The following is a 17,468-nucleotide window of genomic DNA, read 5'->3' as shown; positions in this document are numbered from 1 at the left end:
AGCTGTTTTACGTATTCTACGAATTGTGCTGTGGCCGCGTCCTGATCCAGACGATCGTCGAGGCGTGTTCCCGTCCTAGGCTGCGACAGCAAAAGTCTGAAGCGCAGAAGGAGTTGGACCCGCGAAGCCAGGGGTGTGGCCTTTAATTTCGGGGACGAGTAAGGATGTGAGACCGAGGGCGAAACCCACAACCACAAACTTTATTTTTTAATATTATATATTTATTTTTGATAACAGTTTTTTCTTATTTTATTTTGTCAAGTCTATTTTTGTGACACTCATTCTTTCGCACGCATCATCGTTTCCGATGACGTCATATTGCGCCTCTTTTCTGGTTTATTGATACTTTCTCCTATCGAAATTTTGTAGGCTTATAACTTGTTTAATTTTTACTGGATTTTAATCAATCTCTCTGTGTTAGAATTTTACTTATATGGAATAAATATTTGATAAATATAAACAACATACCTAAATAAGCTAAAACATTTTTAATCGTGGGTAGTGCCAAATGAGTCTTAGTTTATATTTATTATTTTAGGTGTATGGGTGGTGATGACGTACCATCACTCTTTTTTTACCCGACTTCAAAAAAGGAGGAGGTTCTCAATTCGACTGCATGATTTTTTTTTGCTGTGTTTGTTACGCCATTAGGGTCCATAAATCTGTCCAGATTTTTAAAATTCATTTTATAGTTCGATAGTATTGAATAAAGATAAATTTAAAGGTTGAATAATGTCTTTGTAAACGTATTTAATATAAATAGTATATTTAAAGGTGTCTTCGTAAACATATATTGTTTCTTTTGATATCCGCCGAGCAGCGTTGTTGTCTTCCGTGTGTCAAAATATGTATTGAACAGTTCGTTTAGTGTAACAACTAATAAATGTATATTCAAGAAATCTTACTCAATTTTATTCAAATATAGTCATAACCCAACAGATAGGAGATACTTCTGAAGTGGTCCCATAGTCACCAAGTCAGGATCTGATGATCGGAACCTGGAGAAATCGAGGGAACCCTTAAATTTTATATGCACACCATCGTTTTTCGCAAAGTTTATGGAGTAACTTAAGTAGGTACTTACCTGCGTATGGCAATCATCATCTTATGTAGCTGAGCTGATGATGGAAGGTACAACTCCTTAACAGTAAGGAGTTACTCGAAGCGGCATCGCCTGATTTAGTAAATTCTTTTCATGTTTGAAAGTGCGTTTGCCATTTGGTCTCATGATTCTTACTAACACAAAAAAGCAATAAATAAAAACTTTTTTACAAATAATATAACCGCCTTCAAAAACCACTAAAAATCAAAAAATATTACGGCTGGGAATATTATGTCTGGGTTGCTGGCACTACTTCCTCAAACAATAGCTCACCAGCTGACGTGTAATGCGAGGCTCAATCACTAAGTAGCAGATACATTATAGTCTTCGCTAGGGTTGCCTATAATTCTTCAGAGAAATGTAGTATTTTTTAAAACAAGGTATAAAAACATATATAAGGTATAAGAACACTTTTTTTTTTTTTTTGTTTTCGCGGAGAAAGTGCCTTATGACTACCGCCCAGCCTTCGGGGGGGGCGACTGAGCGGTTATGTTGGGGTCACCGTGCCTTACGGCCCGACGTTGAGCCACCCGGATTTGATCTTGACCTTCGGGTGACCGCCGGGCCGAGTCCCTAACCTATATACACGCACGGCATACCAACTAAAACTCCGCGGTGGCCGTCTTCGGCGCATTAGGGACGACTGTGGGCTTCCTCTGACTGAAATGTTTAAGTTTTCGTCCGCAGTCGTCCTGCGCGGTGCCGCCTGTTGCGGCCCGTCTCCCTATGGGGGGCTCAGAAGCCCCCGCGTAACCGAAGGACGCTCTCGGCGTCAACGGCAGCATGAGGCCTACCTTCCACGCTGCCGTCCATCTCGGGGTCATCACAATGTGCGAGATGTGCACAACGTACACTAAGGGCGGACGGCCCCAGCCGCCCGTCGACGACCCCCCGATGGCCCCTATTAGTCGCCTTTACGACAGGCAGGGGATACCGTGGTGGAATTCTCCAAACGCCCCCATTCCACAGGGGCGGGGAGACGCCGGTCAGTCGTCCGCCCGGCGCCTCCTACGTCTCCTCTGGCGGCGGGAGGGATCTTCTCTCTCCCGATCCCTCTCGGCACTCTCCTTCTGCGAGATGACTACCTCACAAAAGTGGGCCACCGCACGCCAGGATCTTTGGCTGCCGACCATGGAAGCGACCACGGCTGGCAGCGAAAGATCTCCTCCGACGACTGATCTAAGGGCGCTGCGCTCTTGGTCCCAGGCTGGACAGAACTCCAAAGTATGTTGGGCCGTATCCAGTGGGCAGTTGTCACAGTGGTGACACACGGCCGACACCTCCGTACCTACGATCCGGTACAGATACTCACCGAAGCAGCCATGCCCGGTGAGTACCTGTGACAACCGAAAGGTTGCCGCACCGTGGCGCCTGTCTAGCCACTCGGCAAAGACAGGCCGCAAGGTATAAGAACACTTGAAAAAAATATAGTATTTTATGGAATAAGCAAAAAAAAGACAAATATATATTTGTTACTGATTAATTTCTATAAAAGTTTGGATACACGCTGTCCAATCATTTAAAAGTTAAAGAGCGTTCATATATTTTTCAAATGAGGGATTTCTTTATTGGATTATAGTGTTGAAAATATAGTATTTTTGGGTAATAATGTATATTTCTTCAACAGTAAGTATATAGTACGCTGACCCAGAATATAGTACAATACTATATATTATAGTACGGTTGGCAACCCTAGTCTTGGCGTTATTATGAATGGTAATTATTGCATTCACCAAACAATCTTATTGAACGACTCTCTGAATAAAAACATATTGTTTCTATCTTAAAGCTTTTATTGGAAAATAATAACATTTGGTAACAGGAATGTAAGTACAATAATTTAGGATTGTAGATAATATGAACAAATTATGTTAACTGGGTATTGTATAATAAAATTCAATATAAAAGTTGTATTTTCCTTGACTACATTAAATATTTTTGGAAAAACAAATTGTAAGACGCGAGGAAAAGGCTACAGAACGTAACACAACAACTTTTAAAAAAAAAATCGTTTTTATGTTCGTTAGTATATCAGGTCAAAAAATTCATCGAATGTAAAATACAATAGAAGATTCAAAATATATCTTATTTCAACTAGCTGTGCACAGTTTCATCGATCTTAGTCAGCCTGTTATATCCCTCCCGACATACCTCTGCACTGATCATTCTGGAAATTGTATGTCTTTTACATAAAATTACTTTGTGAAATGACATAATTCTAACTACTAAGTATTTTTAAAATTAACGATCATGATTTCGAACCACGTTCTTTTTGTATACGGCAAAGTGACCCCACCTAATGGTAAGGAGAGTGGGGTCCAATAGAATGTCGACTGACGAGAGATGATTACCCCTCGACAGTCGACACCATTATGCCGGCCTGTTGGATCCGGATATACACAGGCTGACACCGGAGTGCGACACTTACGTGGGCCACTATGGCGGGTTTTAACACCTTGTGTGCGGTGGTCGCTATCCGGGCGGATATACAATATATCCTACCACTAGCAAAAATAGAGCACCATGTTCGTAGTTTTAAAAGATATAAAATGAATTCATTTTAAGTATATACAAATTAGATAATACAATTTTATTTTAAATATATAAATAATTAACAATAAATTTTATTATAAATTACCTAGGTCTATCTTTGGACTATTTAACATACGTTGACTTAGTACACGACTAGTCGACATTACCTACATACACAAAAAGAACAAAATATATTAATGAAATCCTGTATCTCCGCCGTAAGGGATTTATCTAATTTACATGTCTAAGCTAATGTTAAAATAAATACTTGATTATCTTGAAGTAATTGATGTAAAGAACGATTAAATTATAAACTTAATAGTATTTTGCTAGACTTAAGTAAATTCATCATTATAATCATTATGGAACAAAGTTAGTTATATATAGACCGGACATCAGGGCGCAATTTTTGCTCCAAAAGCTATTACCAATCGGTAATAAGTCGCTGTCTTATTTGAAATGTCCGTGTGACAAGATGTCACAGCGTACTTAGATATACAAAAATAATATATTTACATAAAATAAATTCACATTAAAACCGTGCAAATCATGATATGGAAACATATGAAGTATTTTATATTAATGTTTTGCTATTTCACAGCAGATTGAGTAACCAACACATAAGCGCAAAAATTGTATGATAATCTTCCCAACGTCCGTTCTATATGATCTTGATCTCTTTGTTATGGAATATTTTTATGAGCGTATAATTCTAAACTTAAATATATTTGTGATAATGTCGGAGGAGATTCATATTACATCTAAATTGTACTACTTTATAAGAGTAAAATAATATAATTTACCTTAAACATAGCTCATAAGTAAGTACATAAGATTTGTTACTCATTATTGAGGATCGTGACTCTCAATTATCTTCACTGTGATGTTTATCCGCCGGCTTCGGTCTTTTGCCTGATGAAATGCTGTATTAATGGAAACATTCAACGCACTGAAAATCTGGTCTATCCATCTTTTGGGGTTTCGTCCTCGTCGTCTCTTAACTTCCAACTTTCCAACCATGAGCACCTTTTCAGCAACAATTGAGATACAATAGGTGAAATAGCAGTGTGGTAAAGAGAATTAAGACTTAAAGTTTGAGTTTATAGTCGCTAGATGTCGTGGGGAGTCACGTGTCGGCGACTAGAGCGAAGTCGCCATGCCAAACGACGTGATAAACAAATTCAAGACGGTGACCAGGAACACGCCCACCACGGTCATGTCGTTGATAATGCCCGATTTGTATGTGTCCTTTTTAAGGACTTTGTAGAAGTTGTTCATGACGATGCCGAGGCCCACAGCGATCTGTGAAATAAGATATTATATATAATTTCTATATACATACAGTCTTACTTATAAACTTGTTTTATGGCGGCTGTACACTCTCGTCGAGAACTCTCGCGCGCAAGGTGGAGGGACGAACGTGCCCTTGTACACTCTCGTTTATTCAGTACGCTTTGCGAACGCCGAGAAGATGGACGCGTTAGAGGTTACGGCAGCTGTTACCTTATGCGCTATCAGTTATTACAATTACATGCACATATATCATACGAAAAAATTAAAAAGAAATGGCGTAAACGGAAATAGTGAATGCAGTGGCGCGGCGGTTCTTTCATAGAACCCCAAAAGCCTGGCTTGCCTTTTGAAAAACAACTATCGCGCTGTGGTGTTCCACCTCTGCCTACCCCTGAAAAGGGGAAAAGGTGTGATGCTTTATATATATATATATATATATATATATGTATGTAAGAAATAGAGGCGACTAAACCCAACGCAAAAACACAACTAATGTGTTTCGCTCGCAGTACGACTATCGCGCTCAAATGTTACACCTCTGCCTACCCCTGAAAAGGGGAAAAGGTGTTATGCTATATATATGTATGTAAGAAGTAGATTCAAGCAAACCTAACGCAAAAACACAACTGATATATTTCGATCATACTATAACTATCGCGCTGTGGTGTTACATCTCTGCCTACCCCTAAAAAGGGGAAAAGTTGTTATGCTATATGTATTAGTATGTGAGAAGTAGTCAACCAAACTCAATGCAAAAACATAACTAAATACGTCACAGGAAAGCTAAATTCGCGATTTCGTTTTCTTGGACGACATAATTATTCTAGTTTTTTTTTAATTTTAAAACGAAACTACCGAAGCGATGTTGAAAACATTTTTATGGGACCAATCTGGAGAGAAATTCTTTTGAATAAAAAAATAATTTTCCAAATCGGTTCATAAACGAGCGAGTTCTGAGGTAACAAACATACAAAAAAAAAACACGTCGCATTGATAACCTCCTTTTTTTTGAAGTCTGTTAAAAATAATATAAACGGTATAGTAACAAGCGTAAGCGGTAGCGAGAGCGATCCGCGCCGCATGCGTCGGCTGACTGACTGCGGTCGGCCTACTGACTAGGGGCTACGTGACAGGCGGAGCGTACGCGCCCCGCTTCGATCGGTTTATGTGACGTAGGGCATTGTTAGTTGATTAGTTATTTTACTATTTTTATTTTAATAATAATAATATTTAAGTTTTAACAGTTTAATTATTACTTTTAAGTTTATTTTATTAATTTAATTTTTTTGTTTTTAAAACTGATGTTTTGTGCGAATAATATCGCCACATTAATCTTTTAAATTATTATGAATTTCTGATGATTTTAGTAATACTTTAAATATAATTGCATTATTATAATTATTGTAATGCATTTGCACTATAATTTTACATATCAGAAAGTTTTTGTCCCATTTGGAGCAGTAATTTTATAAAATAATTTTGTTTCTGAACTGGCAACATCCGTTATTTGTTTTGATTGAGCCGGTGACACATTTTTAAGTACTCGTGTTTATTCAGTTTTTTTTGTTATTTTAAAAATTTAAACATTTAAATACAAAGTACATGAGTGAAATGTTTTTTTGTGATGGTTTAAAGTGTGGGAAAAGTTTTTATCGGCGAGAATAGGTAAATATGTGAGGTTATGGTGGACAACAATAACTTCATACTAGTTGGCAAGTGGCGCGAAACGTACGCCTGACTTCAAGATACTTTAAGGTATTTACAACAGCATCCAAAATTAATTGTCGTTTTGGATGCTCCCATACGAATAATCATTAAATTATATTTGTTACTGTTTCACATTTTCATGAACGAGGCATGTGTTTGGAATACATCTGGTCCATGATACCTACAATTTAATCGATGCTATCAACAATATAATATATTCTAAATCACATTCAGTTTTATTGTAAATGCATTTTATTTTATAATTTTGGTAAACAGCGAATTTTATCCAGATTATTTCGTCAATTGAGTAGGTACAGTATATGGCGAAAATTTTAAATAAATCGTGCGCATCGACACCAGAATAATAGTAGTGTTTCCACTTTTATGAGATTAGTTGATAATTTATATAGTTTAATTGTTATTACACCACATATTTCTTTCAGAGGTTACGATGGGTCAAAACCATCTTAGATTGAAGTGCCTAATAGGTATATTATAAAGTTATCTCGGTGGCATAGTTGTATTGCGTGCGCGCCATGACTACCACTCCGAGACAGGCAAAGTTATATTCGATATCTATTTTATTTTCTAACGCACATTTTATATGAATCGAAGACGCGATCTTTTTTTGTGCTGCTTTGGCTTGTCCATACGCAAAGCAGGAGGCACTGGGTGAATGCTCACTATGCAACGAAACAGGAATGCATCCAAAAAGAGAGTATACAGTGTTGCACTTGCGCCGCCTCGCGGGGGGAAGCGAGGCCCTCTGACTCGCGCTCAAAAAACCGACACCGAATGGAGGCCCACGAGTTACTGCGAGGCATCGCGCGCCATTAACTTTAAGATTTGATTAAGAATTGGTTAAATAGCTGTCAAAAACATCACATGTTCCTAGTTTAAACCTTATTAAAAGGCAAGATGGCGAGTTTAGTTTACAGCTGATGGAGTAAATTTGTGTATTAACTAAGCATAACTTTGTCAATTTTTTATAAGTTTGACTGATAATGTCTGTATTTATATCAAAGTGAAATGCTGCACGTTAATAAATAGGTACATAACTTAAGGATGGTTGAACTGATTTAGCCTGTTGTAATAAGTTTTTCTTGGTTATTTGTCATATTCCAAATCAGGTTTAAATAGAAAGACATTATATAAGTCATTATAATCTAAGAGTGGCGTGAAAGCCTCGATGGGGTAGATATATAACAATACAACTGCAGTGCAGCTGAGGTCTCTGTTTTGATCTCGGATTGTGTAAAGTGATTGATTTTCATACTCAGTATTAACCCGGAGACTGGAATTCGTGCTCGATATGTCGACAGGCTCACCTCCATTACTTTATGTGACGAAATACACACAGCTTAAATAGAGTAGCAAGGGGGCACTTGCCGGCCTGTCTACCCCTTCGAGGACAAAACGCTTGAGTGAGTGTAAGACTGTCGTAGAACTTACTTGCAGAATAATGCTAGCGGCGATTAGGGTCAAGTTGAAGTAATAATACGGCTGGGTGTTCGAAGAATCTAGAAGGTTGTGTAGCTGATTCACGTTGGCGGATAACAGCCCTAAGTCCGCAATGCCCAGAGCGGAGATCTTGTTTAACTGGTATGTTACCAGTTTTGGCGGCACCTAAAATGTTAAATGAAATCCACATTCAGTTTCAGACTCGCGGCAAGCCAAGTATAAAATTTGTTCTGAGAGAAGTGATTAATGGAGTAGAATAAATCACTAAGTTGGGGTATATTCTTTCGCTTTCTGCTTTGTAATCACATCACAAGCATGGGACGTTTATTGACTAAGGCCGGATTTGTTTATCTGTGGTCAGGTACAGTTGAAACCCGATCACACTGGCGAATTGCAAATAATTTCACAGGGAGGCGAACGCGTCCAGTGTTAAAAGACCGTTAGCAATACTTGACCACAGATGGAACAACTCTGGTTTACTAATAGATTAGGTGGCTTCCAAGTGATTACCGCTTCCTATCCGCCAAAATGCATACCTATATATGGTGGGTTTTTTAGACGGAATAGCGAGGGCAGTAACAACTACCCAAACTGTTGGAGCTGTGAGAAGAAATATTTAAGAGAACGTGCATTTCTCTTGAAGATATTAGAATCTGCATTCAAAGATTCTCAAAAAAGAAGTCAGTTCGTAAACGGACAATTACTTTCTTTTAACAATCTAGCTGTTGACTTATAAGAATCAAGTCACTCAGACCTTCCGCGGTTTGACTACTTACTATAACACATGTGCAATTGCGGGTGTTCGTGTTATTAGGTAATATTGTTCGTACCTCGGGCACTGGTGACATGCGATCGTCGTCACCAAATCCACTCTGGATCTCGCCACCACCATCTGCAACCATTTTTATTAACAACAACTCCGCAAAGTGAATTTGTGAAATGCAAAAAGAATCTCTTAACCGCTGTCGCCATAAAAAAGTTTATAAGAAGCCTTAATTACAAAAATCCTGTGAGGTTGACAAAAACATGAGTAACTAACACAAGTTGTGATCCCCCCGAGGCAATTCTTGTGCCCTCGGTGTCCACACCGAATGCACGCCCATGCACGGAGGGACATTTGTCACGGACCTAGACACACAGAGAGTGTGTCTATACCCCCATGGGTGCAATTTCACGTGGGGGGTCAGATAGGGACTCGTTGAACATTTCTCTCGGCCCATCCTATTACTTCCTCTTCCTTCCCCCCTATTTCTCCTCTTCCCCTTTTCCTCCTGGCCCCTGCATTCGTTAAGCCGGGAGGAACCAGTATACCGTTCGCAGGTTCCTCCCGGTGATGACTGCAGGATCAGCCGTTAAAAAACAAGTTGCGACGATAGCCTAGTTGGTTGTGGAACGGACTGCCGAGACGAATGTCCGCAGGTTCAAATCCCAAGGGCACACACCACTGACTTTTCTAAAAAATTATGTGTGTATTCTTTATGAATTTATCGTTCGCTTTAACGGTGAAGGAAAACATCGTGAGGAAACCTGCACATCTGAGAAGTTCTCTATAGGAATTTCGAAGGTGTGTAAAGTCTACCAATCCGCACTAGGCCAGCGTGGTGGACTAAGGCCTAATCCCTCTCAGTAGTAGAGGAGGCCCGTGCCCAACAGTGAGACAGTATATGATAATACGGGGTTGATATTATTATTATTATTATTTGTTTTATGTTATTGATTTATGAATGTTATTATTTGTTCATGCATTTCAAAATAACTAAAATACTGAAAATTTTAGACTTTTACAGATTAATATTGAATGCACATATGAACCGTTAAAGAAACGATTTTGTATTTTATGTGACAACAGCGGCAAAGCATCGAAGGTCCCCACTATTATAATTCTCTTTACCCCAAAGAACAAAATCTCATCTGTAAAATGTCTAATTGCAGTATAAAATAAATAAAAATAAAAAAGCCTTTTATTTCTTGCTAAAAAAAAGTTACAATTAAAAATATTAATTATAATTACAATTTTATCAGAAAATAAACATCACAGGAATTCATTATTTATTGTGTTATATAATCATTTTATGTGTATAGGATATACATTCTAGTCTGTGAATCCTTTAAGTTTTAAATAGGTTATAGCGGCCTACATGGTTGGTAAAATGGCTTGTTGACAGTTGACACAAAGTAAATCAGCAAATAGAGAGAAAATATAATTTTATAAAATATTTTAAAAAGGAACCGACAAACTGAAATTATTAACTTTAATTGTCGTTTCTTTGATTTCAGGTAAGAATATGCCATTTTGGTTATATACTGTTATTATTGTGATGTATGTACTTAATTACTTAATAAAATATCTTTGATTTCAGAGCAACGCAAGTTTATTTAATTTATAGTTTGAAGTTCCAAATAAACATACGTAGTACTTTGTCTTATAAAACGACAACTCTAGTTAATATCAATAGAAATGGAGAAATTACGATTTAAATTTGAGGTAATGGGATCATCAGATGGAAAGTCAAATATAATTTGTATAACCTCAATCGAAACACCGGACGAACGTATTTTCGAAATCCCAGACGACCTAAAACCTGCAAGTAAGCATACCAGCATAGTATCTTCAGACGTTTATACGAAAATTAGAAATTCTCTAAAAAAAAGACACCAAACACGTTCTATATGGATACCTCTAAATACAGATTTGAGGAAAATATATCTAGACGGATGTGAAAATTTACAGTTTGGCGATCAATATTTAGATGAAATAACTAAAGAACTATTATCTCCACACAAGAATACTACCAGCAATGTATCAGAGAAAAAAACTTTGTAAAACCGCTGAAAGATTTTTGATGGAAAAATTTTCGAACAAATCATCAAGTGCTAACCAATGGATTAGTGAATTTGAGAGGGAATGTGAAAGATTCGAAATTACACAAGATCAAGAGAAAATTGAGATTTTAAAATATCGGTTAGAAAAACAGTGCTTGGATTGGTACAACAGCATGTTAATAAAACTAACAGTGAAATCGGAATGGCCAGTGTGGAAGGACAACTTTTGTGAGACGTATGAAAATAAAGGTTGGTCGCAAGTGAAATATGCGTTTACATTTAAGTTTCAAGTGGGGTCATTACTCGAATATGCCACAAAAAAGGAAAGATTATTGTTAGAGATTAACAGACAAATTGACACACAAACATTGATAAATCTCATTGTAATGGGACTACCAGATTATATAATAAATAAAATTGATAAAGAAACAGTGCAATCAACGGCAAGCCTCTATAAGGAAATTGGAAAATATGAACACATGGCTAACAAAAAGAATTTCATCAAATATAAGATAAATACCTTTGAACCTAAAGGAAACACTGACAAAATAAAACCATGTAAAACTTGTGAAAAATTAAATAAAGGTATCAGGTTTCATCCTGAAGAAAGGTGCTGGTTTAAACAGACAGATGATTATAGTCGGAAGGGGAATAATAAGGCTGTAAATAATTCTGTAATAGATGTTGAACTTATTAATAATGAGACAAAAACGTATAATAACACCATTAATTAAAGTCAAACTATTGTTAGACGGAAAATTAGAAATTTTGGAATTTATGATTCAGGCTCGAATGTTTCTATAATTAATTCAAAATTAGTAAGACTACGAGAGGAAAATAAAAATTCTTTGAGTAGTGATAACTTAATCACAATTAATGGTGTTAAAAACGAATGGTGTGGCAAATATTAAAATAAAAATTTTTGATATGGAAGAAAATACAGATGTTTATATTATAGATGGAGAAGAATTTAAAAATGATTTTTTGATTGGACTGGATATCATAAAACAATTTAAACTAGTTCAAGACGAAAACTTGAAAATATATCAAAAAAGAGAAGAAAAAAATAATGATGAAAGAAAAGAATTTATGTTTGAGGATGACAAAGATATTACTTCTGAGGGATTGAATAATGAACCAAATCCATGTTCAGTGAATTTTAATGAACATATACAAGAGGAGAATTTCAAGATGAATATGAGAAATCTAACTACTGAACAGAATTCAGAAATTTGTAAACTAGTCGATACTTACAAAACGATTTTTGCAAAAGATAAATATGACATCGGCACGGTCAGAGAATATGAAGCACGAATTGACCTACTTGTGGACAAATATTGTTGTAAAAGACCTTATAGATGTTCCATTGAGGACAAAATAGAGATAGAACAACAAGTAGCAAAATTACTAGATAAAAATCTCATAGAGGAATCATACAGCCCATTTGCAGCACCGGTAACATTGGTCTTCAAAAGAAGACGGAAAAAGTCGAGATTATGTATAGATTTTAGAGAACTCAATAAAATAGTGATACCTCAAGCACAGCCATTCCCATTGATCGATGACTTAGTAATCAAAACAAGAAACTCGACATATTTTACAACACTAGACGTCAATTCGGCATTCTGGTCAATCCCACTAAGAATTGAAGACAGAAACAAAACTGCTTTTGTTACGCAAGAGGGACATTATCAATGGACATGTTTACCTTTTGGTTTGAAAACATCGCCGGCTATTTTTCAAAGAATATTAGGTAACATTTTGAGAAAGTATAAGCTTACAGATTTTGCAGTTAACTACATAGACGATATCCTTATATTCTCTAAAAACTTTCCTGAACACATAAATCATTTAACACAATTGTTTGAAGCTATAAAGAATGAAGGTTTTAGACTAAAGTTTACGAAATGTACATTTGCTTCGGATTCAGTAAAATATCTCGGCCACATAATACAAAAAATAAAGTACAACCAATACGAGATAATTTAATTTCAATAAAAGATTTTCCAATTCCGAAAACTCAAAAAATATCAGACAATTTTTTAGGAAAAATTAATTTTTATCATGAATATATACCGAAAAGTGCGATAATTTTAGAACCACTTCACAATTTATTGAGAAAAATCAAAAATTTAATTGGTCTGCGGATTGTCAAAAATCTTTTGAAGAGATAAAAATGTTATGCTCGCAGCCGGTATTAGAAATCTTTGATAAGGATTTACCAATAATTATTTATACAGACGCATCTTTTGCAGGTATTGGGGCTGTATTAAAGCAAACACAGCCAGATGGAACACAAAACCAGTAGCATATTTCTCAAAAAATTAAATCAAGTCCAAAAGAGGAAAAAGCAATTTACTTAGAATGTTTAGCGATTAAAGAAGCAATAAGATACTGGCAATACTGGTTAATAGGTAGATCATTTATGGTATATACCGACCATAAACCTTTGGAAAACTTGAATATCAGGTCTAGGACAGACGATGAGCTAGGCGACTTAACATATTATTTATCACAGTATGATTTTAAAATAAAGTATGCGCCAGGAAAAGACAATACAGAGGCAGATTGCTTAAGTAGGAATCCAGTCTTAGATGCAAATGAGGATACAGAAGAGCAATTAAAAATTGTGAACCAAATTAAATTGCAAGATATTGTTACAGATCAACAATTAAATGAGGATGTACAAAAATAAAATCTAAATTAATATTAAAACAAAATATTTACTATAGAAAAGTTAGAAAACGTGAAAAAATTATATTATCGGAAGAATTTTGTAAAAAACTTATTAAAGATGTACATAAAAATATGTGTCATATAGGTGTAAAACAGATGCTAAATATGATTAGTCCATTATATACGGCTAAAAATTTTACCAAAACATAAAACCATTGTAAAACCTGTGAGACATGCATAAAAATAAAACAAGAGGTCAAGATAAGTATGGTTTAATGTCACATCTAGGTCCTGCAACAAAACCTTTGGAAATAGTATCGATAGATACAATTGGAGGTTTTGGAGGCTCACGATCAACCGAAAGTATTTTTACATCTTCTAGTGGACCACTATACACGATATGCTTATATTGTTACTTCAAAAACACAGACTGCTAATGATTTTGTCAAATTGATTAATAATGTAACAGATTCGGATTCAATTGGGATGATTCTCACAGATCAATATCCAGGACTCAACTCAAAAGAATTCAAAGAATTTCTAAATGGAAAATCAATACCTCTAATCTTTACTGCAGTTAATGCTCCATTTTCGAACGGTTTAAATGAGAGACTGAATCAAACATTAGTTAACAAAATCAGATGTAAAATAAATGAAAACAGTAATAAAACGGCATGGACGTCGATCGCTCATAGTTGCATAGATAAATATAATAATACAGAACACACAGTTACTGGTTTTGCACCTAAGTATTTGTTAGATGGCACAGATGTTTCTATTTTGCCAAATGAACTAAAACAGGATAAAAAAACACAAGCAGAATGGATCAGAGATAAGAAAATAGCATTTGAAAATTCAATAAAGTCACATAATTACAATAAACTAATATTTGATAAAAATAGAACTCAATATAACTTCAAAGTAGGTGATATGGTATATGTAGAGAATGGTAACAAGTTAAATAGAAATAAATTAGACGAGTTGAGAATTGGTCCATTTGAAATTGTTGAAAAGATATCAAATTCAATATATAGAATTAATACAGGTCATAAAAAGTCAGAGTCCAATCTCTTTCATGTCACAAAACTCATACCAATATGTACATAAAAACACACAGATAATATGTGTAATTTAAGTTTTTATTTTATGTTATTTTCTTGTATAATAAGGAGAAAAATACAGAGAAGAGAATTTTTTTTTGATAATATGTATAATTTAAGTTTTTTATTTTATGTTATTTTCTTGTATAATAAGGAGAAAAATACAGAGAAGGGATTTTTTGAAAAAATCTTTGTTGGGAGGGGAGATGTAAAGGATATACATTCTAGTCTGTGAATCCTTTAAGTTTTAAATAGGTTATAGCGGCCTACATGGTTGGTAAAATGGCTTGTTGACAGTTGACACAAAGTAAATCAGCAAATAGAGAGAAAATATAATTTTATAAAATATTTTAAAAAGGAACCGACAAACTGAAATTATTAACTTTAATTGTCGTTTCTTTGATTTCAGGTAAGAATATGCCATTTTGGTTATATACTGTTATTATTGTGATGTATGTACTTAATTACTTAATAAAATATCTTTGATTTCAGAGCAACGCAAGTTTATTTAATTTATAGTTTGAAGTTCCAAATAAACATACGTAGTACTTTTATCTTATATGTATATAATTATTATTATTTTATTTCTGTTGAACTGCAATTCATTGTATTTAAATTTGTGTAAGTAGTATTGCAAAAACCCTCTCAGTCGAAGGTAAAGGCCTCCTCCGAGACGACCAACGTCCTCTATCATTTGCTATTTGCATCCAAGAACCTCCAGCTATTCTTACTATGTCGTCTACCCAGCGTGCCAAAGGTCTTCCTCTATTTCTTTTCCTAATGGGCCTGGCCACGACGTCGTTTTCGTAGTCCAACGTTTGTCGTTTAATCTAGCTATGTGTCCAGCCCATCGCCATTTTAGTTTTTGTGAATGGTTGAGTGCATCGATAACTTTAGTTTTGTGTCTTATATATGTGTATGACGTATTTTATGAACTTTCCGTATTTTAGAATACTTCTTTCCATGCTTCTTTGGCAAGATCTAATCTTATTTTTTACTCGACTAGTGAACTTCCATGTTTGGCAGGCATAAGTTAATGAAGGGAGTAGACACGTATTCATTACCTTTGTTTTAGTTCTTAATGGGATGTCGCTCTTTAGTATTTCTTTTAGGCTCCAAAACTTATTCCATGTAATTTTTACTCTTCTATCTACTTCGTTCTCGTTGTTTTGTCCGTCGAATGAAATCTGTTTTCCCAGATATACATAAGAGTTCACATATGATAGAGGTGTATTTTTTAAACATATTGGTGTTTTGATGGAGTTTGTCATGATGTTAGTCTTGCTCAAGTTAATCTCTAAACCAACTTTACTGCTTTCTTCTTGTAAGAGTTTATCATTAATTGTAGTTGTTTTGTATCATCCGCTAACAGGACGATGTCGTCTGCAAACCTCAAATGATTTAAATATTTTTCCGTTGATGTTAATTCCGACTTCGTTCCAATTAAGCTTAGCGAATATAGATTCTAACACTGCTATAAATATGGTAGGTGATAGGGATCCCCTTGTCGAACGCCTCGTTTTATTTGTATGGGTGGACCAACAGTTTCTAGCCTTACTTTACTCGTGATATTTTCATAAAGGCTTTTAAGCACTTCTATGTACTCTGTATCTATTTGTTGGAAGATCAGGGCATCCCATATTGATGCATGAAGTATGGTATCGAAAGCTTTCTGATAATCTATGAAGATTATGTAAAGTGGTCTATGGAACTCCTGGTATTTCTCTATCAGCATTTCTAGGGTGTGAATGTGGTCCACTGTGGAGAAGCCTCTTCTGAAGCCAGCCTGTTCAATAGGTTGGTGCTTTTCAATAGTTATACGTAATCTTTTTCAATAAGTGATGCAAACAGTTTGTACAAAGAGGGTGTAATAGGCTTATTGGTCTGTAGTTACTTATATTTTTGGGTCTCCTTTTTATAGAGTAGGATTATTTCCGATTGAGACCATTGCCTAGGAGTAATTTTGGTAGTTAATATCATATTGAACAGCCGAGTAAGTGGTTTAGCTAGATACGTGCATCCTGACTTGATAGCCTCGTTTGTGATCTTGTCAGGGCCGGGGCACTTCTCTGTTTTAGTGACTTTATTCCTTTAATTACTTCAGATTCTTGGAGTAAGATGTTTTGGTTCCCAGGAGTAGTATATTGGTTTGGTAACGTAGATACTTTATTTTTCGAGTTATACAAATCTTTGTAAAAACTTGTAGCTATTTTAATATTTCGGTCCTGTTTTGAGTTATGTTTGTGAGTTTCGCAACTCTTCTATCCACGATTTATGTGTCCTAAGTTCGTTGTAGGCTCGCTTGATGCTACCGGTACTGTTTAGATGTTTTTCGATAGTCAGAATACGGTAAGTCTTATAGTCTTTATTTATGTGTCTACTAATAAGTTTGTATAGGGCCTTTAATTCATTTTTCATAACTTGTGTCTTCGGTTTAGTTCTTTGTAGTATTTGTCTTCTGTGTATTAGATTTTTTGTGTGGGTTGATAATACACATCTCTTTTTAGTTTGTGTACTAGGTGTTTGTATTGTTTTTGAGCTGATCTCTATAGCATGAAGTATTTTTTCATAATAATCTTGAACTGTGTCTGTGTTTTGCCAATTATGTAGCAGGGCATGGGAACAGCGGTTTAGAGATTGTTTGTAAGCTATTTTTCTTCCTCTGATCTCAGCATATTTTTGGACTATTTCTAAACATTCGTCGACTTTTAGTTGTTGATTGTAATTTTAGCGTTGCTCTTACAAGTCTGTGGTCCGAAGGGTAGGCTATGTTT

At 35.5% G+C, this 17,468-nt stretch overlaps 1 protein-coding gene across 1 annotated transcript; it reads right to left on the bottom strand.

Moving 5' to 3' along the window:
• Window positions 1-3,751: 3,751 nt before the first annotated feature.
• Window positions 3,752-9,012, bottom strand: LOC115452674. Its single transcript, XM_030181265.2, has 3 exons — window positions 8,926-9,012; window positions 8,087-8,260; window positions 3,752-4,936 (listed from the first exon to the last, which is right to left on the bottom strand). The coding sequence occupies exons 1-3, from the start codon at window positions 8,995-8,997 to the stop codon at window positions 4,775-4,777; spliced, it is 408 nt and encodes a 135-aa protein (XP_030037125.1). The 5' UTR covers window positions 8,998-9,012; the 3' UTR covers window positions 3,752-4,774.
• Window positions 9,013-17,468: the final 8,456 nt, after the last annotated feature.

This window comes from Manduca sexta, chromosome 11 (assembly GCF_014839805.1).
Source record: "Manduca sexta isolate Smith_Timp_Sample1 chromosome 11, JHU_Msex_v1.0, whole genome shotgun sequence".
NCBI lineage: Eukaryota > Metazoa > Arthropoda > Insecta > Lepidoptera > Sphingidae > Manduca > Manduca sexta.
The sequence above is the reverse complement of the archived record's forward strand: the minus strand, read 5'-3'. Positions and strand labels throughout refer to the sequence as shown.